Source organism: Phoca vitulina, unplaced genomic scaffold (genome assembly GCF_004348235.1).
Source record: "Phoca vitulina isolate PV1807 unplaced genomic scaffold, GSC_HSeal_1.0 scaffold30, whole genome shotgun sequence".
Classification (NCBI taxonomy): domain Eukaryota; kingdom Metazoa; phylum Chordata; class Mammalia; order Carnivora; family Phocidae; genus Phoca; species Phoca vitulina.
This window is the reverse complement of record NW_022589733.1, coordinates 10,156,572-10,181,189: the sequence shown is the minus strand read 5'-3', so window position 1 is coordinate 10,181,189 and position 24,618 is coordinate 10,156,572. Positions and strand designations below refer to the sequence as shown.

The 24,618-nt window shown below is 56.4% G+C and overlaps 2 protein-coding genes across 2 annotated transcripts; one reads left to right on the top strand and one right to left on the bottom strand.

Moving 5' to 3' along the window:
- Positions 1-134: 134 nt before the first annotated feature.
- On the top strand, positions 135-6,429 carry ZNF319 (zinc finger protein 319). Its single transcript, XM_032424564.1, has 2 exons — positions 135-321; positions 2,328-6,429. The coding sequence occupies exon 2, from the start codon at positions 2,583-2,585 to the stop codon at positions 4,362-4,364; it is 1,782 nt and encodes a 593-aa protein (XP_032280455.1). The 5' UTR covers positions 135-321; positions 2,328-2,582; the 3' UTR covers positions 4,365-6,429.
- A 6,274-nt stretch (positions 6,430-12,703) lies between these two features.
- On the bottom strand, positions 12,704-20,006 carry TEPP (testis, prostate and placenta expressed). The gene is made up of 8 exons (XM_032424560.1): positions 19,994-20,006; positions 19,041-19,265; positions 15,441-15,502; positions 14,999-15,173; positions 14,513-14,574; positions 14,230-14,294; positions 13,844-13,876; positions 12,704-12,734 (listed from the first exon to the last, which is right to left on the bottom strand). The coding sequence occupies exons 2-8, from the start codon at positions 19,261-19,263 to the stop codon at positions 12,704-12,706; spliced, it is 651 nt and encodes a 216-aa protein (XP_032280451.1). The 5' UTR covers positions 19,264-19,265; positions 19,994-20,006.
- Between the last annotated feature and the right edge of the window lie 4,612 nt (positions 20,007-24,618).

Below are 24,618 nucleotides of genomic sequence, written 5' to 3'. Positions count from 1 at the left end.
TCCTCCCCCGGCCCCGCCTCCCTGGCCCCCGCGCCGCCCGCCTGTCCGCCGGTCTCTGCAAGGCCGTCGGTCCGTCCGCCCGCCCTCCCGGCGCTCCTCCGCCCTGGCCCCGCTATCCCGGCCACGCACGTCGCTTCCTCGGTTCCGGCCGCCGCTAGCCCGTTCCCCGCCCCCGGGCCGGCCGCCGCCGCTACTCGAGGCCGGGGATTGGCAGTGCGCGTAGGCCGCGCCGCCGCCGCTGGAGCCGGAATAAAGGGGCGGCCGAGAGAGCAGCCGGTCGCCACTCGCCCCGCGCCTGACCCCGCGGGCGGCCTGGAGCAGGTGAGCGGCGGGGCGCCCGGGGCTGCGTCTGGGGGCCACTCCCGCGCCCGCCGCACCCCTTCCCCAGCCGGCCCGCCCGCCACCACCACCACCTCCCCCCCCTTCCACCTCCGGCCCGACCCGGCGGCCTCCTGAGCTCTGGGGCGGCCCCAGGCCAGCCGGGGCGCGTAGCTACTAACCGGGCCCAGCCTGCGGCCCTGGGGCCTTCCTCGGGCCCAATCGCCCGCGGGGCCGGCGCTCCGGCCCGTAGCGGCCTGGCCGTTCCTGGTGAGGGCTGACAGGAGGCAGCCCAGCCGGGCTGGCGGGCAGTGCCGGCGGGGAGGTGATCGCCTTTCATTCGGGTTCCCAGGGAGGAGGAAGGGCTGGCGTGGGGCGCAGGTGGGGGCCTCCCTTTGCCTCCGTTACCCAAGTCTCTCCTCTTTGCGGAATGATCAGAGAGGCCTCCGGGTCGCACCTTCCTGGAAGTGGGCAGGGGTGGGCAGCTGAGCTGGGGGCCCAGGATCCGGGACCCTGGTTCTGGCAGCCATTCATGCCGGAAAAAAAAAAAAAATTCATCTGGGTTGGCTCATCCGGACCTAGACTGCGCTCAGAGTAGCCCCTCTTCCCTCTTTCCTGGGGAGGCTTCCTACCTGCTTGTTCATGCAACCTGCTGCGTCCACCACGAGCAGCGGCTCCTTTCCTTCTTTCCTACCCGGAAGATGCTGTGGGTGACAGTTTTTCGCCTGACTCTTAGGTTTCTTTGGCAGAACAGTTAGAGGCAGGGCTGGCCTGTGAAGGCATCCCCTTTTTTTCTCCTCTTTCCCTCAGGAGAAAACTTAGAAACTTTTCAATGTTTGAGGCAGAGGAGCTGGAAACCTGAAAGTGGGTTGCATGTAATTCTAAAAGTTCCTCCCTCTCGCTCTCATTACCTTCTGCTGCCACAAAGTGGTGAGTTAGAGATTTGCCTGGGCTGGGTGGTCTTTCCCTTCCATGGATTACCCAAAATGTTAGAGACTTGGAGCAAGGGAATGGAGTTGCCTCTGGAAAGGTTGTCTTTTCCAGGTTGTCCTGGGAAGAGGAGAAATGCTCTGTGCTTAGCATGCTACTTCCCACATTGCCGAGGCAAACTCCCGATTGCCCACTTTTTCCTGCGGGCCTTGGCACTGTCAGATTCAGAGGATTTAGGAGTTTTGGGTGCTCTGGGAGATAACTAGAGCGGGGATGTTCTGCTGTGGAGCCCTCTAGGCTGGGTGGGTCTATGGACCTATCATCGTTACCCCATCATATATTGGCTCAGGTCTCTGCAAGGCCATCCTAACTGTTGGGTGGAGGAAGAACAGGCACGTGGTCAGGATAGAGGGCCTAGCGGATAGTTGAGAGGGATGTGGGTCAGCCCCTCACAAAATCAGTTTTTTGAGATGGTCCTCGGTTGCTGTAGTTGTTTTAAATATTGGCTGCCTGAGGCCATTTGCTCCTGGGCCCTCAGGTCTGGGAGGCCTGGCTCTCGGTCTCAGCAGGCTGTTGTTACCCTGAGCAGGGATGTCCTGGGTTGAGATTCAGGGCAGCCAGGGGAAAAGAGCTCGAAGGCCTCGGGGCATCCTCCACCAGTGCCTCTCTGCTTCTATCTAATAACATATTGGGCTTCCAAGTAAGAATTTTGTTTACAAAAAAAGTTACGCTGCTGAAATCGGTTTGGACGCCATGGGCCTCCCTCTTCCTTTGGAGCATGAGCAGAATTTATGACTTCTTTGTATTATGCGCAGATCATCCCAGACCCTTATCTGTGAGACAGCTGGCTACAGAGGGCTGGCGGTAGGCTGGGGAGCCCCGAGGCTCTCTTTGCTGGAGGGGCTGAGCCGCCAGCAGACTTCTTTGGTCATGTGTGAAGAGAGCGGGTCTTCCAGCCCTGAACCCCTCTCTTCCCTGATGTGGCAGCAGTGTGGCGAGTGTGGGCCGAACGGGGAGAGGGGCCCAGGGACCAGCCGCGGATCTCGGCGTCAAGCTGACCCTTTTTCTCTTCCCTCCAGAACCAGTCATCGGGGAAGGCAGAGCCCCTCTGGCCTCGCCCCCCGGCACCCTGCCCTCGAGAGCCCCGCGTCCCGTAGGCAGAGCCTGGCAGTCCGTCTTGGTTAATGCCGCCGGCCGTCTGACCAGTCCCGCTTGTGTGCCTCCTCTGAGGTTTTTGCCCATCCCTGATCCTGGGCAGCTTCTCTCTGGGCTGGATCACCTTCGGCGGGAAACTGAAGCCCTTACTCTCCAAGCCCTGTTTCGTCTTCCCAAGCATGTCAGAAAGCTGGCAGCAGCCCCCGCAGACGCAGCCCCAGCACCACGCCGAGCCACCACCCGCCCTGGCCGAGCACGCGCTGCCCCCGGGCTCGGCCGAGAACCCCCTGGGCTGTGCCGTCTACGGCATCCTCCTGCAGCCGGACCCGGGCCTCCAGCCCCCGCAGCACGCACCCCTGCAGGCGGCCGGCGAGCCGGGCCCCAAGTGCGGCGTGTGTGGTCACGACCTGGCGCACCTGTCCAGCCCGCACGAGCACCAGTGCCTGGCGGGCCACGACCGCTCCTTCCAGTGCACGCAGTGTCTCAAGATCTTCCATCAGGCCACAGACCTGCTGGAACACCAGTGTGTGCAGGCCGAACAGAAGCCTTTCGTCTGCGGCGTCTGCAAGATGGGCTTCTCGCTGCTCACCTCGCTGGCGCAGCACCACAGCGCGCACAGCGGCGCCAGCGGCCTGGTGAAATGCTCCATCTGCGAGAAGACCTACAAGCCGGCCGAGGCGGCCGAGCCGGCGGCCACCGCCGCCGCCGCTGCGGCCACCTCCCTGCCCCCGGCCCCCGCGCCGCCGCCGCCGCCCCCGCCGCCCCCGCCGCCCCCGCCGCCGGCCGTGGCCCCAGCGGAGCAAGCCGACAAGCCGTACAGCTGCCCCATCTGCCAGAAGCCCTTCAAGCACCTGTCGGAGCTGTCGCGGCACGAGCGCATCCACACCGGGGAGAAGCCGTACAAGTGCACGCTGTGTGACAAGAGCTTCAGCCAGTCCTCGCACCTGGTGCACCACAAGCGCACGCACAGCTCCGAGCGGCCGTACAAGTGCGCCGTCTGCGAGAAGACCTTCAAGCACCGCTCGCACCTGGTGCGCCACATGTACGCGCACTCGGGCGAGCACCACCTCTTCCGCTGCAACGTGTGCGAGCTGCACTTCAAGGAGTCGTCGGAGCTGCTGCAGCACCCGTGCACGCCGAGCGGGGAGCGGCCGTTCCGCTGCGGCGAGTGCCAGAAGGCCTTCAAGCGCCCGTCGGACCTGCGGCAGCACGAGCGCACGCACAGCGCCGAGCGGCCCTTCAAGTGCGACCTGTGCCCCATGGGCTTCAAGCAGCAGTACGCGCTCATGCGGCACCGGCGCACGCACAAGCCCGAGGAGCCCTTCAAGTGCGGCCTCTGCGAGAAGGGCTTCGGGCAGCCCAGCCACCTGCTCTACCACCAGCACGTGCACACCCTCGAGACCCTCTTCAAGTGCCCCGTGTGCCAGAAGGGCTTCGACCAGTCGGCCGAGCTGCTGCGGCACAAGTGCCTGCCGGGCGCGGCCGAGCGGCCCTTCAAGTGCCCCGTGTGCACCAAGGCCTACAAGCGGGCGTCGGCCCTGCAGAAGCACCAGCTGGCGCACTGCTCGGCCGCCGAGAAGCCCCTGCGCTGCACCCTGTGCGAGCGCCGCTTCTTCTCGTCCTCGGAGTTCGTGCAGCACCGCTGCGACCCGGCGCGCGAGAAGCCGCTCAAGTGCCCGGACTGCGAGAAGCGCTTCAAGTACGCGTCAGACCTGCAGCGGCACCGGCGGGTGCACACGGGCGAGAAGCCCTACAAGTGCCCCAGCTGTGACAAGGCCTTCAAGCAGCGCGAGCATCTCAACAAGCACCAGGGCGTGCACGCCCGCGAGCAGCAGTTCAAGTGCGTGTGGTGCGGCGAGCGCTTCCTGGACGTGGCCCTGCTGCAGGAGCACAGCGCCCAGCACAGCGCCGCCGCGGCCGCCGCCGAGGGCGCCTACCAGGTGGCCGCCTGCCTGCCCTGAGTGCGCGCCTCCCAGCGGTCCCCACCGGGCCCTCCCCCGCCCGGCTGGGTGGTCTGAGGACCGAGGGCGCCTGGGCAGCCGCGGGGTGGGGCTGGGGGGGCCTGGCGCTCCCAGTACCGGCCTGGAGGGAGGGGTGGGGGGAGCCAGATCGCTGTGGCTGGCCCTGATCCCACAAACCTCTTTCCCATTACAGGGTTCCTTTACTTGAGAGCCATCAGCCTCCCTTGTCTCTGGAGGCCTGGAACCAGGCTGGAAGTCAAGTGGCCTCCCTCCACCCCAAGGAGGGATTGTTGCCAGCTCCACCTTCCCAAACTTTTCAGCCTAATTAGAAACCAGATGGGTTAGGAAAGAGGATGGTCATGGGCGGGCCTGGGAGAAGGGCTGGATCCCACAGGTGGGCTGGATGTAGGGCATCTTCCTTCAGGTCGCCGTCTGAGGGAGCAGGCCAGCTTTGTGATGTAGTCCTGGGGCCCAAGAGGGCAGACGGTGAGCCTGAGCCGCAGGCCTCTCTGTCTGCTCCAGGTGGGGGCCGTGTGGCCCCCCGGGTTCCCCCAGGGAGACATACAGGACGGCTGCACATCTGTGAGCTGGGTGTGTCTGCAGAGAATCGGCCCAGCTAGAGGGGAGGAGGCAGAGAAGCTCTCCCGGGACACACTCAGCCAGGGACAGTGCCCTCCACAGGGAAGGGAGGAAAGGCGGCTTTTGTTCTGAGGCCTAATCCTGCTGTTCGGAAAGTGCCCCTCCTACCTTTGCAGCATGGTTCCAAGCTCTGGGGAATGTGTTCTCGGCCAGACCGAACTACTGATGAGAAAGAAGGGGATTGTTAGACCACCTTGGTGCCTGGGAGGAAGCAGGGCCAAGTCCACGGTCTTACCAGTGGATGCAAACAAGTGTCCTCCCCCTTGAATGTGTGAACCAAAGTGTCAAGGGCGTGGCTCCAAACAGCTTGCGCCAGCTCTCCTTCAGGGCCAAGACTGGGCCTGGCACCCAGGGTGGGGGTGGGGTGTGAAAGGACTCTGACTCCACAGTGCTCTCCCAGCCCCTGGGAACCTTCCCCGTCAGTCTGGCTCCTGGGCTGGACCCCGGGGGTCTTGCGCTGCCAAGATGCCCTGGACATTATCCAGTGACTTCCAAGGCCAGAGATTCTGGGGTCCTCCCGGGGTCCCTGTAGGTCTCTGCCTGCCCACCGGGGCTCATGGAGTCAAGGGTGTCCAGGGCAATAGGGAGCAGGCCAGGGCAGAGGGTTGTTAAGGGAGCTGGTAGGTGCCTGGAGTTGACTGAGATCACTGGCCAGTGGGGGCCCTCCTGGGGAAGCCCGAAGGACCTTTATTATCAAAATGATTCTTGTGAACCCAGCTGTGCCCCTGCCCTGCCCTCTTCCAGCCCTCCTTGGGCGTGGGTCTGGAAAGACTTTAATCAGTGCTTGCACCAAGGGCCCAGAGGAGCAGGGAGGCCCGCCTTGTCTCGCTCCCACCTTGAGAAGGCTGAACAGCCCGCATCCGCCTCCTCTATGGGACCAGGCTCCCTTCCTGTGCCTGCAGAGAGGGGCCGGTCCTTCCCCTCGGTGCTGGCTCTCAGTCACAATGCCTCAAAAGACATGGAACCCGGGCCGACAACAGGCCCAACTGCAAAATTTTCCCTTTCCTTTTGCTTTCTAAAAGCAGTTGTTATACTGTTCATAACATTGTATAGTTTAATTTCACGTCATTTTGGATCTTATATAAAAATGTGAAAATTTGGATTTTTAAAAAGAATGACTCCATTTTAGATAGCCCCTTTTGATGTTAATATATAGTGAGTCCAATGTATGCTTTAGAAGTAAAGACATTGACCATCACAGACCAAAGCTCTGCTTGTTCTGGTCATTCTTCCCCTGGGGGATGATGGGGCATGGAGAGAGACACAGAGGGGTGCAGCCTCGGGTGGCAGGCTTGGGATCGGGACATGAGGCTGGGTTCGAATCCTGAGTTTTGAATGTTCTGGTCATGTGACTTTGGGCACGTCACTCAACCTCTTTGGGACTCAGTTGCCTCCCTTGCCTTGCTTAGTTGCTGTGAGGATTCATGACGTCCCCTATGGAGGCCCTGGGCTTGGGGGGAAAGCTGCGAAGGTGCTGACAGTCCTCGGGGCCCTAAGGGATAGGCTTGCGGCCTCCTGACCTGCTGGAGGTCTAACTGCAGCCCTGGCGGAGGGAGCTGGGCTGGGAGGGACACGCAGCTTGTGGATGGTAAGAAGCCGGGAGCCCGGCCTGGTAAGCATGAGTGCTTGCTCCGCGCCTGTGGGAAACCAGGGCTTGCCCGAAGCAGCAGTGGCCCCAGCCAGGTGCCCTGCCGCAGAGGGCTGCCTGCTCTCAGCCCACTTGTACTCACCCCATCCTGTGGCCATCCATCTGCGTGTCCAGCCAGCTGCCTCCCTCCTTGGCCTTCCAACCCACCTTTCTGTTCCCTGCCCCAGGCCCCCAGTGGGCCAGCTGTGACTCAGGCTCCTTCCATTTTCTCAAAGGCAGGGGTGGAGGTGGGGAGAGAGGGAGAAACAGCCTCCCCAGGCTAGGGGAGGGTGGTCAGCACCTTGCCCCGGAGGTGGGGGTGGGGAGAGTAGAAAGTCAAGAGGACAAGGAGCTGCCCATGCCACAGGGGGGCTCAAAACTGGGTGCAGACAGCTAGTGGAAAGGCTAAGGAGGACCCCAGAGGTGACCCAGACCCCACACCCCTTACTTCCTCTGTGTGTGCCCCTGGGAGGTCCTCCCTTGAGGAGCCGTGTGGTCCCTTCCTGCAGGTGTCCACTTGTGAGCCAGAGGACGCCCAGGGCCCCTCGTGTCCGTGCCAGGCTTCACTCCTGCCTTCCTTGCTAGCTGAGTGACCTTAGGCAAAACCCACACACCTTGCAGAGACTCCTGGAAAGCACTGGCATGTGTTTGGTGCTTTATAGCTTCAGGTTGCCCTTCCTGAATGTTCGATGGTCTTCGTGTGCGTGGGCAGGAGGAGCCCTGGCGGGGCTGAGCTCACACAGAGCCTACAGCGACGTGCTTTTGCTCTGTCTCCATCCTCTTCTTACAAAGCTACGCGCCCCCCCGCCCCTCCGGCCCTCTGCCTCTTGGCTCCAGCCTGCGCCCAAACCAGGGCAGTGAGTGGAGCCTGGATGTTCAGGTTCAAGTCCTAGCCTTTTGATAAAAAGTGACCCCAGGCACTTGTTATCTGCCCCTCTTGGGGGCCTCAGTTCCCCATCTGAAGCAGAGCTCTTGACCCTGATCTCTAAGGGCCCTTAGAGACCTGACACTCTGATTCTGGGAGGGTGACAGGATCAACCTCTGTCCTCTTCCTCTCCCTGCCTCTGCTGGCTTCCAGCCTGCAGTCTTCCTGTGTCAGTCTGGCTTCAGCTGTAAGCGACAGAAACGGCGCAGACAGGCTTGAGCAGCTGACCACACCGCCCACCCACCCGCCCAGGAGCCCCCACAACCTCCTGCATCCCACGGCTGATGTGAGTCTCCCCCTTGTAGAGCAGAGCATTTTCACCAGGGGACCTGGGACACTGTGATGCGGGGCGTAAACTAATACTCCCTCCTTCAGTCTGGGGAATCATGCGCTTTGCCCCAACCACTGACACGTAGGAAGAAGGTGGTACCTTGGGGTGAGCCGTGACATCGGGACGACAGCCAGAGCTGGGGAGGATCAAGAGACAGAGGCGGACAGAAGCCTCCCGCTTCGGAGCTGGTAATTCGGGAGGGTGAGGGCGCAGTGCAATGGCCTTTGTGGAGGGTTGGGCACGTCGTGGCCACTCGGGAGAGCAGAACAGTCGGAGGTCAGAGGCCGGAGGGGGCTGCCCTAACGCTTCCCTCTGAATGTCGGGGCTCTCCCCACCCCCACCCTGACACCCCATTCATAAGCCCTGTCCCCTCTGCCCGCTGGTCAGAGCCTCCTACCAAGAGGGCAGGGCAGGGCAGACGTGAGTATTCCCTTCGGGCTGACGCCTGAGAAGTCCTGGGGCTGCCCAAGGCCACGCATTTGGTGGTGAAGGAGGCCTGGAATCGGGGAGGCTGGCCTGGTGGGGAACAGACAGAGGGGATGGGTCAGCCCTGGGCTCTGAACGTCCCAGGCCCCCAGCTCCGGCCGCTGAGGCCTGGGGCTCTGGTTCCAACCCACTTTTTGCGGGCCAGGAAGCTGGGCACAATGGCTGGGCCCGGTGCCGGCACCCGGTCCAGCCAGGGGACAGGAAAGCCTTTCACCAGCTGGCAGAGGGGGCGGCCAGCCCTCCGGTGGGCCCTCGACTCCTTGAGGGATTAAAGCCGCCAGGCTCTGTCTCCCCATCTGTGCAGAGGCGGCTCCAGGAAGAGCCTAGACCTCCTCAGATGCCTTTGTGGAAGTTTTCTGTCTGTCTCCAGTCCTCCATCCTGACCTCCCGCCTCCCTACCTCATTCCCTCCTCCAGAGCAGGCCTCAGTCAGGCCCGCGGGCTGCTCCGGCCTTGGACGTTGTCCCGGGGCCTCCCAGGCTGGGCCAGGCTGGCCTGTGATAAGCTCCACATCCCATCCTCAAACGGGGGATTTCTTTGTTCCTTGAAGGTCATGCCTCCAGGAAAAGCCTTGGCTGCTATTGATTGTCACAAATGTACAAAGATTCCAGGCCCGGAATGCCCAGTCCTCCTCAGGTCCCTGAAAAGGAGGTCAACAGGAGGGGTGGGAATAGGGGGTGCCCGCGGGGGTCTCCCTCTTGCCTGTGTGTGTTTCCCCAACCTAGGTCTGCATTCCTGCCTTTGTTCATCCAGGAGCTGGTGCGGCGGGGCATGCAGCTAAAACTTCAGAGGAGAGAGGTTTGAGCTTTTCATGTATCAAAAGGTAAGGTCAGAAATGTCAAAGCTTCTGATTTTTAGCACAAAAGGTTACATGTGAGTCCTCCCTGACCCTCACCTCACCCCTGATCCATCCCCGTTGCCAGTCCCAGGCCCTGGGTGAGGATGTATTTGGTGTGTTACTTTGTCATGAACACAACTGTTACTTTGTAGTAGTTGCTTCATTTAGTCTAGATCTGTGTGTGGGTTCTGCGGGGCCCCAGGCCCCATTCCTGAGCCCCTGTGTTCACTCAGAGAGGTAAAGGGAGCCTCCAAGTGCAGTATTTCCTTAGAGCCAACTGTGGGCCAGAGGCTAGGAGTTTGTTCTGTAGGATCGGGGAAGACTGGGGGGCCGGGGGGGAGGGAGCACTTGAGAGGGGCCTGCCTGGGAGAAATGGTGGGATTTGGGTTGGAAGTGATGGGAAAGGCATTTCAGGTGGGAGGAAGGCTTTGAAAGGTGAGGAGGCAGACAAGAGCCTGGGTGTTCAGAATAGCAAGGAGGCTGGTGGGGAGGTTTGTGCGGGGCAATGCATTGAGGCCCAGGGCCAGGGATGTGGATTGGGGCACTGACCAGGAAGACCTGTGGGTGAGGCCATGGAGGCTGGACTGTCCCCAAGGTAGTGGCCATAAGGGAGGATTTCTAATGATCTATTTATGATGAGTAAAGAGTCCTCCCCTGAGGCTGAGGGGACTTTGAGGCCAGGAGACAGTGGCCCAGGCTAGGTGGGAGTGGGGCTTCTTCCCATCTCTTGGCCTCTGGGTGGGATTATCAGATGTCCCCACCCCCAGGAAGCCCCCTCTGGTTTCCTCCCCACTCTTGGCTTGTATCTCTCTCATAGCAGGAAGGCAGTGGAATGTGGTGGCTACACAAGCTCAAGGGTCAGGTAGGCTGGCTTCAATTCCCAGCTCTGCCAATCACCAGCAGTGTGACCTTGGGCCAGGCACTTAACCTCCATTTCATCACCCATAAAATGGGCCTAAAATTACTCACCTCATGGTGTCTGCAATGATGTTTTTTATCTTACGCTTAAAAAATAGAAAGTGGTAGGGTGCCTGGCTGTCTCAGTCGGAAGAGCATGGGACTCTTGATCTTGGGGTCCTGAGTTCCAGCCCCGTTTTGGGTGTAGAGATTAATTAAAAATAAATTAATTAATAATAAAAAAAGAAGGTACAAACTGAATCAGGCTTGTTAATGCTCATCCACTCTGCATTTCCTTTATTCTTGGACACACATTTTTAGGTCTATGGAATCAGGATTCAGTGTACAATTGGTGAGCAAGAACCTAATTACATTGCTGGTGTGGGTTACCGTACCTTTCAGTGTCTTGGGCTCGAGGAACGTGGTGTGGTTTAGGTGTGCCCACATTCTCACCTTCTGCTTTCAAGTTTGAATCAGCTGGGCCTGCCTTTCTCCTCCTGTACTGGGAGCACCTCCCAGGCAGGGAGCGCGTCTGGTCTGTGTCCTTCCTGCACCCTGCATGGGGCCGGGTAAGCCTCAAATGTCCCCTGGGCCAAATTCCCGGAGGGCCTTGCCCAGTCATTCAGCGTCAAGGAAGCAGGGCCAGGAAGAAAGCCCCAGGCACTTGATTCCCTCTGGTACATTGAAGCCTGCTCTCTGGCTGTCCCAGGCCCACACAGGCCAGGACTCCAGCATCCCTGCTGTGATGGGAGCCTTGGGCGGATCTATCCCTTCTCTGAGCTGTCGTGTTGGGGGAGGCACTCAGGTTTGCAGAATGTGGCTCTGACGCCCCAAGAGGTTCTGCCAGGGGCTTCCTGAGGTTCAAGCCAGGTGGACTGCCCGCTGGGCTGGGAGGAAAGGGTTTCTTCCTGCATGAAATGGCAGGAAGCTGGGGACCTTCTCGATAGGCCCCCGAGGAAGAAGGGGCTCCGTGATCTGTTTACCACTCCCCGTCTGCTCCTCCCCATGCTCCTGCTCTGTTGTCAGCAGAACCCCACCCTTGAGGACAGACAGACAGACACCATGGTCCCTCACCTCCGTATGAGGATAGTAACCATCACCTCCACTCCTAAAAGAAATTAAAGTCAGCCTAGAGTCTGTAAGGCAGGCTCGTCTGCATTATCAGATGACAATGACAAAGCTGTCTCCTTGTTTTTTACCCAAGATTGAACAAAAGACCTCCCATTCTGGGAAATAATTTATTCTACGACATTGAGCACAAACTGTATGTGAACACTGTGTCGAGTGCTGGGACTTGCTCTGAGTCCTGAGTTCTGGGTGCGGCCGAAGTGAACTACTTCCTGGTCTGGGCCTCAGTTTTCCCATCTGTGATATAGGATAGCATTCGTTCTGGTCACTTTTCAGAGTGTTTATGGGATATGAGGCATGGAGGAGATAATAAGTCACATGACAGTGTTCTGAATAGTGTAACATACAGTCCAGAAATAAGAGCCTGGTATTATTCTTTAAATTCCTTCCACCTGAGACCTAGCTTGTATGCAGTAGGTGCTCAGTAATTATTAGTGGAAGGGGATGGGGAGGGTATAAGTCAGGGTTTCCTAACCTTTGTGGGCAATGACTCTCCTGAGAATCAGATGAAAACAAGGGGTCTCTCCATGGGAAAATGTATATGGGGGGGCACATACAGTTTTGCTCATGATTTCAGAAGTTTCAAGGATCCCTGAGGCCCCAGACCCTAGCCGCAGCGCTCCTGTTCAGATAGTCTTAGAGCTTGGTGGCTATTTATCCTGGTTGGGATCTGTCCTTGCAGAATGCCCACAAGTGGGATGCGGGTGGGCTATCTGGAAGGGAGCTGGCTCTCCCTAACCATGCCAGAGACACTCTTCCTTAGCCCTTCGAGTGCGGTTATTCCGGACCTGGCCCACGAGAGCCCATGGCTATCCCCAGGACATGCTTTCCTTTCTGTAGTTTGGTGGACAGATGTGAGGGCTAGTCCTGAAGCTACATGGAGGGAGTAGGTGATTCTTGCTCCACGCCCGGAGGCTGCCTTGAGCCCACCAGAGCCTGCCAGACCCAGGGAAGCCCCCAGAGTATACTGGTATGGTAAAAGCTTCTGAGAGAGGTATCTAAAATTCCTTTTGAACCTCCTCTTTTCTTTTTAGGGCCCAAGTTCAAAGTCTGAGGTGGAGGGGGCCCGGTTGTGGGGCTGCAAGCAGGGGACAGGGGCACAGGGAAAACCCAATTCCCAGGCTAACTCTACACCTCACCCCTGGCTGAGCCTTGGGGCTTAGACCCTGACTCTTTACCTGGGGTCACGAAACATCTTTCTCCAGCCCCCCACCAGTCCTCCAGGAGTTGGCAGGGGGCAGGTAAAGGTAAGACAGCATCCTGAGGTACTGACCTCTATCCCAATCCCTGCAACACACACACACACACACATACACACACACACAGACCTGGTTTATTATTACGAGATTTATTTCCAGCCAGGCTGACCTCGTAGGGAAATGAGTGGTGCCACCATACACCCCCTGTCCTGCTGGAGAACCTGAGGTGCCAGAGTCCAGCAGCCTGAGGGTCGGCTTCCTTTTCACAGATTAATGCCAGGGGGTCAGATAGTTGACACGACTGTGGAGAGAAATAGGGTTGAGGCAGGGGCTTCCAGGGTGTCCTGGGGAAAATCAAGCTGTCCTTCTGTAGGCCTGCCCCCCAAACCCAACTTCCTGTCCTCAAAGCTCTGAAAACACAGCTTCCATCCTATCTCTCTATGGCTCAAGAGCCTTCAGTGGCTCCCTATTTCCTTTCAATTATATATTTTCAGAGACTCTGCTTGACTTTCAATCACCCCCTTCCAGTTTGCCTCATCTTTGTTTCTCATTGATCCCCAGTCCTGCCGTGCTTTACTCATTTTTCAAACATTTAGTGCACTTACCCTGGCAGGCATTATATAATAGTATATAATAGTAAAATATCAGAAAGCGTTCCCCTGTGTGTGGACAGGGTGGGTGAGAGAAGGCAAACTTTCCATCAATAATTATAACGCAATAGTCTACGTGCTATCAGATAGGGATGCATCTGTGGTGACCAGCCCGAGGGGGTTTGAGCTGGAGGGGAGAGGCTTCAAGGGAGCCTCAGGGAAGACCAAGGAGGATGGGACATCTAGGCTGGGCTTTCAAGAGTGAGGAGGAATTTTCCAGGCAGAGAAGGAAGGATCACCTAGGCCCTGAAACAGCACCAGCAAAAGTGTGGCGTGCTTGGTTGTGCTGGTGCTTTGGGGGACACCCAGGAGTGTGGTACTGCTGCGGTGGAGGAAAGGGGGCCTGGTAGTTGGGAGAGGGCTGAAAGATGAAGATGCTTGAATACCTTCCACTTTCCTGCTGGAAACAGGAGCCTCAGCCCTTCCCACCTCTCCGGATCCTGGAAGGCAGACTCTCGGTTCTTTCCATCAGCCCTTGCTCTCCTCCCTGGTAAGCCCCCCTCCTTTTGGCCTAGTCTGAGCCAAATCGGGTGGGACATGCACTCTGCTCCCCCCATCTCCCAGTAGGCTGCGCTTTCTCCTGGCGCGGATCTCTCCAGAGGGAAGCAGATCGGGCCCTGATATCACCCGGAGGGTACCAATCCCTTGGCTCGAGGCGGGGTGGAGAGGGGTCTGAGAGTCGCCTGAGCCCAGAGGCGGCCAGGACACAGCCCCACGGAGGAGTGGCCGGTTGTGGAGCGGGAGGGGGTCATTCCCCTACCTGTAGATTGAGCCGAAGTGTCGGAAGGCGTTCCTGCCAGAAAGGGAGGAGGAAGGTGAGCCCGAGGTGGGGAAGGGTGACCCTCTCGGGGCACCTCACTCCCATCTCGGGAGGCGCTCCCACCAGAAGGATTACATTCCACCCTGGTCCCACCTAATGCCTCCACTCCGAAAGGTGGGGTTGCCAGGGACTGGACGACAGGATGCTCCGTTTGATTAAACATCTGTTCAGTTTGGAACTGCAATTTCCTTGTGGTGTATTGGAACCCAGCAGTTTTCCCGGGTTTCACACTTTCAAGAGTCACTAAAGGTGCTCGGAGGAAAGCGGCCAAGACCCCATCCTCCCTCCTCCGGGTATGGGGTCCCGGGGCCTGTGGCGTCACTTACAAGGAGTCGAAAGGCAGGGGTTTCTGTCCGTAGCGGTCCAGGCTGGGGTTCTGGTTGAGACAGTACTGGCGCGGGCCAGAGGAATGGGGGATCCGTGAGCCGAGGAGGGGACACTGACACCCCCGCCCCCCCGGCCCGCCACAGCGCTCTCTGCCAGAGATCTTGGCCCTGGGGACCGGGAAACCCTGCTCTGGGTGCCCTCTCCCCACCCCGCCCCGCGTGTTAGCTTCTCCTCCCCGACCCCCTGGTTCCCAGGGACAGGTCAGCGCGCAGCCCTCCTTACCCGCCAATTCTGGGTCACCTCCGGCTTCAAGTGCCGCACCGCGTAGCCACTGAAACTCTCGACTGCGGAGAGACCGCCCTTCTCCAGCCCCCAGGCCGCCCCGAACAAGCCCCGCCCCCGCCCTTACCTGAGCCCCGCCCCTGGACCGAACCACGCCCACACCCGTTGGGTGAGCCAGTCCCGCCTGCCCGGCTCGGCCAGGACAAGCCCCGCTTCTAGACCCTGCTCCGCCCGTCCCAGAACCCGCCCCGCGCTCAGCCTCCGCCCAATGGCTCCCTCGGGCCGGGACCTGGCCCCTGGCCCCTCCCCAAGACGAGCCCCACGTCTTTGTCCCTCAGCCTGTCTCGGTCCTGCCCGCTCTAAGTGCCCCAGCTGCTCCTCGGTTTCCCCGCCGTCCTTGTCGCAGCCCCCCCGATGCCCCTCGCCCGCAGGTGGCGCTCCGGGTCTCTCCCGCCCTAGGGCATCCTCCGGGCCCAGTAGACTGACCCCTCTTGCTCGGGCAGGGCAGCTTGAACTCGCCGGCGGAAGACACGAAGCGGGACCAGTCCTCAATGGCGCGTGTGAAGCAGGGCCAGTCGACCCGGTTGATGCCCGGCACGATGGGTACCAGCTTTCCCTCGTGGCACCTGTTGCGGAGTCTCTGGCCCGTCGCCGTGACGTCCTGCCAGGGTGATGTGAGTCAGGGCGTAGTGGTAGGTGCAGAAGCCTGGGGGGCCGACCCAGACCAGCCCGGAGCCTGGGCCTGACAACTTGGCCCTTCCGGCCCAGGCGCTTGGCGGAGAGCCTGAAGCCCCCTAAAGGAGATGGGAAGGGGGCAGGGGCCCAAGCAGGCAGCTGAAGAACCCGAGGTACTTGGGGCTGGGAGCAGGCAGGACCTTCACACCCTCTCCCCTGAGCAAACCCGGGGCCAGGAGCAAAGGACACTCACCAAGCACTGAAGGGGTTTGTTGGGGACACCCAAAAGTGTGAAGTGGGCGTTGTCGAAGTCATCTGAAGAAGAGAGGGAGAGAGGGAGAAGAGGTGTCTCCTCCACCAGCCATCATGGGCCCCCTCAGGAGCCCTTTCTCCAAAAGTTCCTGGAAATATTTGACAACTTAAAAAAAACCCAAGATAGAATAGATTTTTACTTTTACAACAGGATGAACTCCAAGTAGATCAAAGATTTCAATGTAAAAAACACAAAACCATAAAAACCCTAGAGGAAAATGTGTAAATTCCCTTATAACCTTAGGGTGGGGAAGGCCATATCAACTCATTCACAATCTGATAGCCATAAAGGGAAGACTGATGACTTTGACTACAAAAAGCAAACTTCTGCTTGGCAAAACTGACAGGAGTCAAAGGGCAAATGGGAAAAAAATATTTCCACTTATTTTACAGATGAGGTGCAATTTCCCTGAAGAGTTCCTAGAAATCAAGACAAGAAAGGAAGAATGAGCCAGCTGTATGCATAGGTAATTCACACACAAACACAAGGAATGCTGGTGGTCCCTAAAACATATGAAAAGACACTCAGCCTCATTCACAATAAGATGAATGCATCTTCAAACTACATTAAGATGCCAATATTTGCCTATCAGTTTGGAAACAATCCAAAAGTTAGTGCAGTTATTGGAAACAGGGCCACTGCTGTAATATTGCCAGAGGGGGTATTAATTGGTTCCAGCCTATGGAAAACAATTGGCATTAACTATCAGAAGTATAAATACACATACCTTCGGACCCTCTGGTCCTACTTCTGGGAATTTATCCCACATTACAGGTGTACAACTGGGAAATGATGTGGGTAAAAGATCTACCCATTTCAGCATTGCTGGGAGCAGAGAATGATGGAGCAGCTCAAGTGTCTGTCATTAAAGGACTCGTTAAATACACTGTGATATGTCCTCACTAGGCAGCTACTTAAAATAAATAGAGGCAGTTCTCCATACGAAACCTCCAAGGTGTCCAAGAGTATATGCTGTATGCTCCCTTTTGCTTTAACGCCTAAAACTGAGGCAATTGGAGGCAGAGAAGAAGATACATTCAGGTCACCACCTTAACCAAGTCATCAAACCTCACATCACGAACAGCAGGGTAATGACATTACGTGTCTCCCACTGAAGCATTAGGGCAAACATGGCATCCATCCCCTGTGCAAGATTCTGGCCACCAATGTTTTATCTGGCTAACCAAGCCTCTACACCTAGTTTCTAGTTTACAGAAAACAATCAAGGTAAACAACATTGTAAGGAAATACTCAGATTCACAACGTAGGACTATCTACAACATAAGTATTTTGAACTCTAAAAAGCCGATATTAAAATTGGAAATTTTCCAATTGGAAAATGGAAAGTGGGTGGACTATTTCAGACTAAAACAAGATACATAGCAACCAGTTACAATGTGCAATCCTAGATTGCAGCCTGGTTCTGGAAGGATTTTAAAACTCTGAGACATCTTTAGGGGTCATTTGGGACATTTCAATATAGACTGAAGAGTAGGTGTTATGGAATTATTGTTAACTTTCCTAGATGTGATCATATAGTATCGTGTCATATAGGAGGTTGTTGTCACTGGGAACTGTTTGCTGAAGTGTGTGTGAGAGTTGTGAGTGTGTGTGTGTGTGTGTGTGTGTGTGTGTGTTAGAGAATAATCAAATATGGTAATGGATTAACTGAAGCAGGTGGAAGGCACTGGGTGTCCATAGTATTATCCTTTCAACTTTTTTCTATGTTTGAATATCTTCATAACAAAAAGTTGGGGAGCAAAAGAATTTATGTTTGTATTTGCATTAGTAAACAGTGGAAGGATACATTGGAAACTGGCAGGTTACCTGTAAGTCAGTAGAAGTGGGGGATGGCAGAGGGAGATGTTAAGATCTACATTGTTACAGCATTTGAATTTTGAACCTGTGACTCTATTACTTTTATTAACGGCATAAACTTGCAATAAAAATACATATCTAAATCAAAAGCTGTCCCTAAAAACCTAGATTCCTGGCTTCCAAGAGAACCCAGGAAATTGGGAGAAACGTGCTGAGCCTGCCCACGCAGCAGTTAGCCGGAGCCCCGTGGCGGCTGCCCCTTAGAAGGCCAGGTGTGGGGGCCTCCCTCCTCACTGCTTCCCTACCCACCTCCGGCATTTCCCATCTAGGCCCTACAGGGCTCTGCATGGGGCCTCTGGAAATTTCCATGCAGTCTCTGACACCTTCGTCCCACTTGTCACCTGAGCTGGAAACTGGGTATCATTCCAGACTTCCCACTCTTGCCCCTCACCACACTGGTACCAAATCCTGTTACTTCATCTCCTAAATACCTTCCCAACCCCTCTCCAGTGGCTGAAACACTGTTACTCCTTCCTGAAGACTGTGGTCCCTCCCAGTGTCATACCCCCCCCCCAGCCCCCATCCACCTCTGGTCCCTCTGAGCCATCCTCCACCCCCTCCCCACCCCTAGAATGCTCAGACCTCTTTTCTGCTTCAAGTCTTCAGAGGGTCCCCTTTGCCTCCAAAGCTCCCTGAGCTTAGTAACAGTGCCCTGGTCCCCAACCCCAGCTCCTGCTGCTGCCCCAACCTTGTCCTTCAGCCCAACCAAACCCCTCAAGTTCCCCCAACACCTGGGGCAGTTTTTCCCCTCCAGGGCCCTGCACATGCTATCTTCTCTGTTTCCCTCCCTCTGGGGCAGCATCAGGCACAAAGCAAGTGCTTAATACATGTGCTGAAATGAACGTGTATTCATTCATTCATTCATTCATTCATTCATTCATTCACAGGCACCCCCATCTCCACACCCAAGCTTCTCAATCGATGAAGAGCTATTCCTTGGGTGCATGTGGCCTTTTCACCCCAAAGACTCTCCTGTCCACCTCTCATTCATGGGGAGTGTGAGGAGGGTCTTTCTCTTCCTTTTCCACGTGGAGAGCAGATTGGGCAGAAGCTGTCACTGTCGCTTTATGATCACTCCTACTACACGACTTCTGCACACTTCTCTCTCCATTAGTAACCACCGTCATGTTATTGTTGGGCGCGTGCTCTGTGCTAGGCACGACTTTAAGTGCTTCTCTTAGCTTGTTATTTATTTATTTATTTAAATTCAATTAATTAACATAGAGTGTATTATTAGTCTCAGAGGTGGAGTTCAGTGATTCGTGGGTTGTATGTAACACCCAGTGCTCATCACATCAGGTGCCCTCCTCAATGCCCCTCACCCAGGTCCCCCACCCCCCCACCTCCCTCCCCTCCAGCAACCCTCAGTTTATTTCCTGTGATTAAGAGTCTCTTATGGTTTGTCTCGCTCTCTGATTTCGCCTTGTTTTATTTTTCCCTCCCTTCCCCTATTCTCCCAGCTCGTTTTAATCTCAGCATAATATGAGGCAGGCCCTGTTACCCAATTTTCCTGATAAGGAAGCGGAGGCTGAGACCTGGGCAGGTCCCCCCCCCCCCAACCCCCCCCCCCCCCCCCCCCCTGGCTTTTCCCCCCCCCCACCCCCACCCCCGCCCCGCAAGGCCCGGAGCGGCCGGTGGCCAGCGGCAGCCCGGTGGCCGGACCTCTGCGGCAGTAGGTGGTGGACCGGCAGTGCTCGTCGGAAAGGCAGGCCCTGACCGAGTCCATGTCCATGCGGCGCAGGCTGGGCAGGGCCGGGTGGTAGAGCTGCTGCTTCACGCCCGCCAGCTGGTTGCGTGGCGGCTCCAGCGGCAGCAGGATGGCGGGGGACGCGAACGCGTGCGTGGAGCAGTCGTCCCAGGGCACCAGGTCGATGATGTGGGTCATGGCTGGGGGAGCAGAGACACCCCGACCCAACACCCTTTTATGGGGTGACACAACCTTGGCCGGGGCCGATTTCTCTACTCGTCCAACACTACTACCCAGAGCTGGGGGCATCGCCTGCGGAGTCAGGGACATTCAGACTCACCCGCGTGCGCGTGCTCAGGGCTCTGACAGGTCAGGAGAGGGTGTGTGTGGCTCAGAACGGTCTAAAAGCGGCCGCATGGGAGTCTGTTTTTAAATCGGGATGGGGAAGCAGCAGCCGCAGATGGGTTCAGAAATGAGCTCCGTTTGCCTCTGGGTAGCTAATTATGGACTTCTGGCCTTAGCTAAAGTATCTGGCATTTACTCAAAATTCTACAGGGAGACACAGGCAAGTTTTAAAGAAGGGGTGAGGCATGAGAGATATGAACTAGAACAGCATTGCTGGTTGCTCGGTGCCTCCCTTTAAAGAGTGGCTATTCCCACGGCTTGTCGGTCATTGAAACTTTCGGGAGAATTTGTTGAGTCTGCTTGCTTTCTGCGTGACCCCGTTAGATGTGCGAGGCGGAGGTGAGTGGTAGGTGCACAGGAGGAGCGAGGACCTTGGACCGTGGAGGAGCAGGGACAGGCTAAGGGGACTGGCCCTAGGGAAGCTGTCTCAGGCTGTGGGCCTTCCCAGGGAGGACGGGGACGTGGGGCAGGGGGAAGAGGGGAGAAAGGACTCCTTGCTCCTTACCGCCCCCCCCCCCCCCACCGACAGCGGCTACCTGGTCTGCAGGTACACAGGCCTGTGAGGGTTTCCTGCTCTTCTGACGGCTCAGTGGGGAGAAGAGGCAGGGAGATGGACTGACCCCAGTGCCTTATACAGTAGGAGAATAAAGGAACATTCTGCAGAGAGACAACGCCCATTGCTGCCTGATTGTGAGGGCACCCACTCCTCGGCAACCCTGGCAACTGTCGGTTCTGAGGAGAGGAGCCAGCTACCTGGGGTGTTGCTCACTGGCTCCCACTTTTGGCTTTCCTGAAGGTTGCTGTCTCCCGGGCGTTAGCATAAGCCACCCTGGAGGTGGCCATGCCACGGCAAGCCAGGGCATGCTGTGTGATCCTGGGCTAGTCGCTGTCTCTCTCTGGGCCTCAAGGCTCTATGTTAGGCAAGACCCTAGGCCCTGCCTTGTAGGGAGACTGTGAGCCGTCCTATAGACTTGAGAGAAGAGGGCACTACCCTGCCTCCCAGACCTTGGGTCTCCAAGGGTGGCGATTAGCAGTTGGCTAGTATCCAGGGTCAGCATAAAGGGATCAGGGAGAGTGGTGGCCTCAGCAGGCTAGGGATTAGCAGGTGATATTCTAGCCCTGGCCCCCTGCAGGCCTGCAGCCTCCCTCCCTCCCTCCCAGGAAAGAGAGGTCATGAGTGCCTAAGCCCAGCACCTGAAAGCCCTGGGGCCTGCCCGCCACCCCGGTCACAACCACTGGCGTTGGGCCCCACAGGTGAGGCGACCTGGGGAGAGTCTAACTTCTATGTCTGTACTGGGATATGCTCCGCAGACACCTGCCCAGGTGCTGAGACTGCTGGGTCCTGGGAGACCTCCTGGGAGGCTCATGCAGAATCTGGCTCCCTTGCTGTTCCACCTCCGGGGCTCCAGGCAGCCCCCCCAGACAGCACCCCTGAGCCCCACCCCTTAGAGAAAACTCTCCCAGAGTTGCCTCTACGCACCACCCCACCCCCGATTTGTTTTTAAGTCTTTTAAAGTTATAAAATACAACAAAATACAGCAAGTGCGTAAACATATAATGTAACTAATAATTTCTAAGGCGAGAGCCCACGTTCTCTTATTCAGGCCAAGACAAGAGGTACTACTTTGCAAAACAGATTAGCAGTTTTTTAAAACACAGCACATAAAATTATCACAGAACGCAGCAATTTTATCCCTAGGAATCTTCCCAAGCATACTGAAAATATATATGTCCACACAAAAGCTGGTGCACAAATCTTCACAGCAGCATGATTTCAAATAGCCGATAGGTGGGAACAACCCAAGTGTCCACTGACTAGTGAGTAGATTCATAGACTATGCTATATCCTCCCCCATGGTATACTCAGGAATTTAAAGGAAACGAAGTCCTGATACGTGGTTCCATGTGGGTGATCCTCAAAAACATTATGCTAAATGAAAGAAATCAGACACAAAAACACTCCACATGTTGTATGATCCATTATAGAAAATGTCCAGAAAAGGCCCATTTGGGGGGCCGGAGAGCATACTGGTGGTTGTCCGGAGCTATGGCTGAGGATGGGAGTGATTCCCACCAAGCATGAAGGGTCTCATCGGGGCGATGGCAATGGTCTAAAACTGGGTGGTGCAAATTGCCTAGCTCAGTCACTTTATTAAAAATGGGTGAATTTTATGGCATAGAAATTATACCTCGTAAGTTGTTTTTAAAAATTGATGCCAGCTAAAGAAAGCAAGAAACAGGGAGGGCTCTGCCAGCCCCTAGAAGCTTCCACATACCCCTTCCCCAGCTCAACCCCCTGCAGAGGTAACCGCTCTCTGGCTATAAAACATCACCACTGATTTGCCTGGTCGTTTTACTACGTATGTTTGCAGCCAGACAAGACAGGCTAGTTTTGCCCCTTGTGAGCTTTGTCTATGTGGCTCATCAGGGTCTTTTGAGTCTGGCTTCTTTCTCTCCATATATAAGCACATGAGGGTCATCCCAACTGGTGTATGGCCAAAGTTTGTTCATTTTCCTTGCCCTAGAGCCCCTTCCTCTTCCCCCAGGCACATCTGACTTTGCCCACTCCCCAGGGGCTCTGCTACCTCCAGGCTGCTCAGCCCAGGGAGGGGGGCATAAGCCAAGTCTCACTCATGCAGGGCCCCATGTGATCACTCCCCTGCCAGCACCTCACTCCCCTCACACAGGGACACAAAGCTGTTATTCTCCCACCGGCCACTCTGTGGCTTGGCCAAGGTGTGTGGTACCCTGGGTCCCATGGCAACTCATGCTGCTCCAACCAGGGCCAAGCGGGGCTCCTTCCCTGGGACCTCGATCCCTGCTGGCCCCTGGACGGCCCAGGTTGTCCCTGGCTGCCTGGCCACGGAGCTCCTGTCTTCCACTGTCACCTCCCCACCCCTGTTGGGCACCTTCTAATCCCTTGCACACGGCCCGCTGCTGCCAGCTAATCCCCCCATTGTGTCTGAGAGACCAGCAGCCAGGGGCGGGGAGAAGGTGATTCCTGCCTGGTGGTCAGCATCTGAGCAGGTAAGTCAGGATGACGTGGTGGCTCGGTGGGACCTCTGGTGGGACCCCCATGCTCTCCTTCTAGCAAGGCATTTAGGATAGGGCAAGGCTGGAGCCCTGGAGCCTCCCTCTCCACCTGTGGGGCTCCAACCCCAGTGAATCCTCAAGGCAGCTTGCGACACGCAGATTCCAGGTCCCGCAGAGGGTTGAGAGGAGCCTAGAAATCTGTTTTCACCAGCTGCCCAGAAGATTCTGAAAGGCTGGTGGTCCCAGCACCATAGTGACCCTGGGCTCTCAGCTCCCCCTTCTTGTCTTCGCCTCCCTTATCCAATGTGGAATCAGCAGGGATGTGCAAATATATCCATGTGGGAGGAAATGATTGGGTCTGGAGGAAGAAGAAAAATTGGGAATGGGAAAGGCTTCCCTGGTCATTTCCAGAAGGTTCAGAACACAAACCAGAAGTGCTGCCCACTGGGAAAGGGTCTGCAGGACTGGCCTGCAGAAGCCAACCCTGAGCACATGTGAATACCATGGGGAGAGATGAGGGACATCTGGAGGTCAGCAGACCTGAGTGTGACTCAGCTTGGCCACTTACCGGCTGGGTGGCGTTGGGCAAGTCTACTGATCTCTCTGTGCCTCTGTTTCCTTAGCTGTAAAGTGGTAGTGCTAATCTTCCTGAGGCTGGTGGGCGGTGGGGAGAATGAGGATGAGTGTGATCTGGGGTGGAGGACACTTAGCTCTGCTTGGGCTCATGGGGCTGCCTGGGGCTGGCCGCGTCGGTGGACTCTGCCTTCCTAAACATATGATCTTGTGCTCTCCCAGCCTTGGCAATCACTGTGTCTCTGCCCCCACCCAACAGGGAATGGAAGACCCAAGGGGTTCATGTCTGGCTCAGGTTCACCTTTTTGGACGCTGAGTCAGGGATCTGATTTCCCACCCAGAGCTCTGCCCCTCACCACGGCCTCTCCCAGGAGAGCTGGGCGGCTGAGGCCTGAGCAGGGACGGAAGTCAGGGCTGTGAGTAGAAGGACAGGCAGCATGGCCGGGGGCTGTGGGGAGCTGGGCACTGGGGCAGGGATCCTGGGCCTTCTGCCTATCCTTTTCAGCGTGGGGCCAGGGTCCCTGGCAGAGGAGGGACAGAGAGGCCCTCTGTCATGTTGGGCATCACCTCAGAAGGACCCTTTCGAGGGGGAGAGTTTGCACATACTAACCTGTGTGGTGCCCGCTGGGCCGGGCCAGCCCGCAAGGATTTAGTCAGAAGGGCAGAGGCCCCCCATCCCCAGAAGGGAAATGATGCCAGAAACTGGACCCAAATAAGGTAGGACAATACATCTTGAAAAGGGGATGTGACTGTCATCTTAAATATTTTTAAATCATGAAAATAGGTTAATGTCTTTGTTAAAATATTTTCCATTCATATGCTATTCATAATGTATTTTTTAAAATTTATCTTGGGATCATGCTGAACATGATACATTCTACAATTGGTGTTTTTTGTTTGACACCAAATAATAGTCATAGCCAACATTTATTAAGCTTCCAGTGTGTGCCCGTCACGTTCGTATTGGTTTATTTTTTTTATTTTTTTTTTAAAGATTTTATTTATTTATTTGAGAGAGAGAGAATGAGAGAGAGCACATGAGAGGGGTTAGGGTCAGAGGGAGAAGCAGACTCCCTGCCGAGCAGGGAGCCTGTTGCGGGACTCGATCCAGGGACTCCAGGATCATGACCTGAGCCGAAGGCAGTCGCTTAATCAACTGAGCCACCCAGGCACCCTCGTATTGGTTTATTTTATCCTCACAATCCTCTCCACAAGATAGGTTCTGTAACATCCCCATTTTACAGACAAGCACACTGAGGCACAGAGTTTAACTGATTCGGTCATGACTGGCGTCCAGCGCATGTACATCTTCCTGGACTGGTTCAAATAGAGCCACTTTTTTTTTTTATGGCTCCATAGTATTCCATTATTGGATGTATTGTAATTTAATACATGTCTCTCTTACAGATGAACATTTAGGTATTTTCTAATAACCAGGGTCCTACTGATGAATATTTGGACGCTTTTCATTTTTTGCTATAACACTGTGACGACCAGCCTCTTTATACACGTTTTTGGCTTGAGTATTTCTTTTCTCTCTTT

Coding starts and splice junctions, on each gene's coding strand:
- TEPP (XM_032424560.1), bottom strand. CDS start 19,263: ATGACCCACATCATCGACCTGGTGCCCTGGGACGACTGCTCCACGCAC. Junction 15,174..15,440: donor ACAAACCCCTTCAGTGCTTG/GTGAGTGTCCTT, acceptor TCACCCTGGCAG/GACGTCACGGCGACGGGCCA. Junction 13,877..14,229: donor CCCCTGCCTTTCGACTCCTT/GTAAGTGACGCC, acceptor CCTTTCTGGCAG/GAACGCCTTCCGACACTTCG.
- ZNF319 (XM_032424564.1), top strand. CDS start 2,583: ATGTCAGAAAGCTGGCAGCAGCCCCCGCAGACGCAGCCCCAGCACCAC.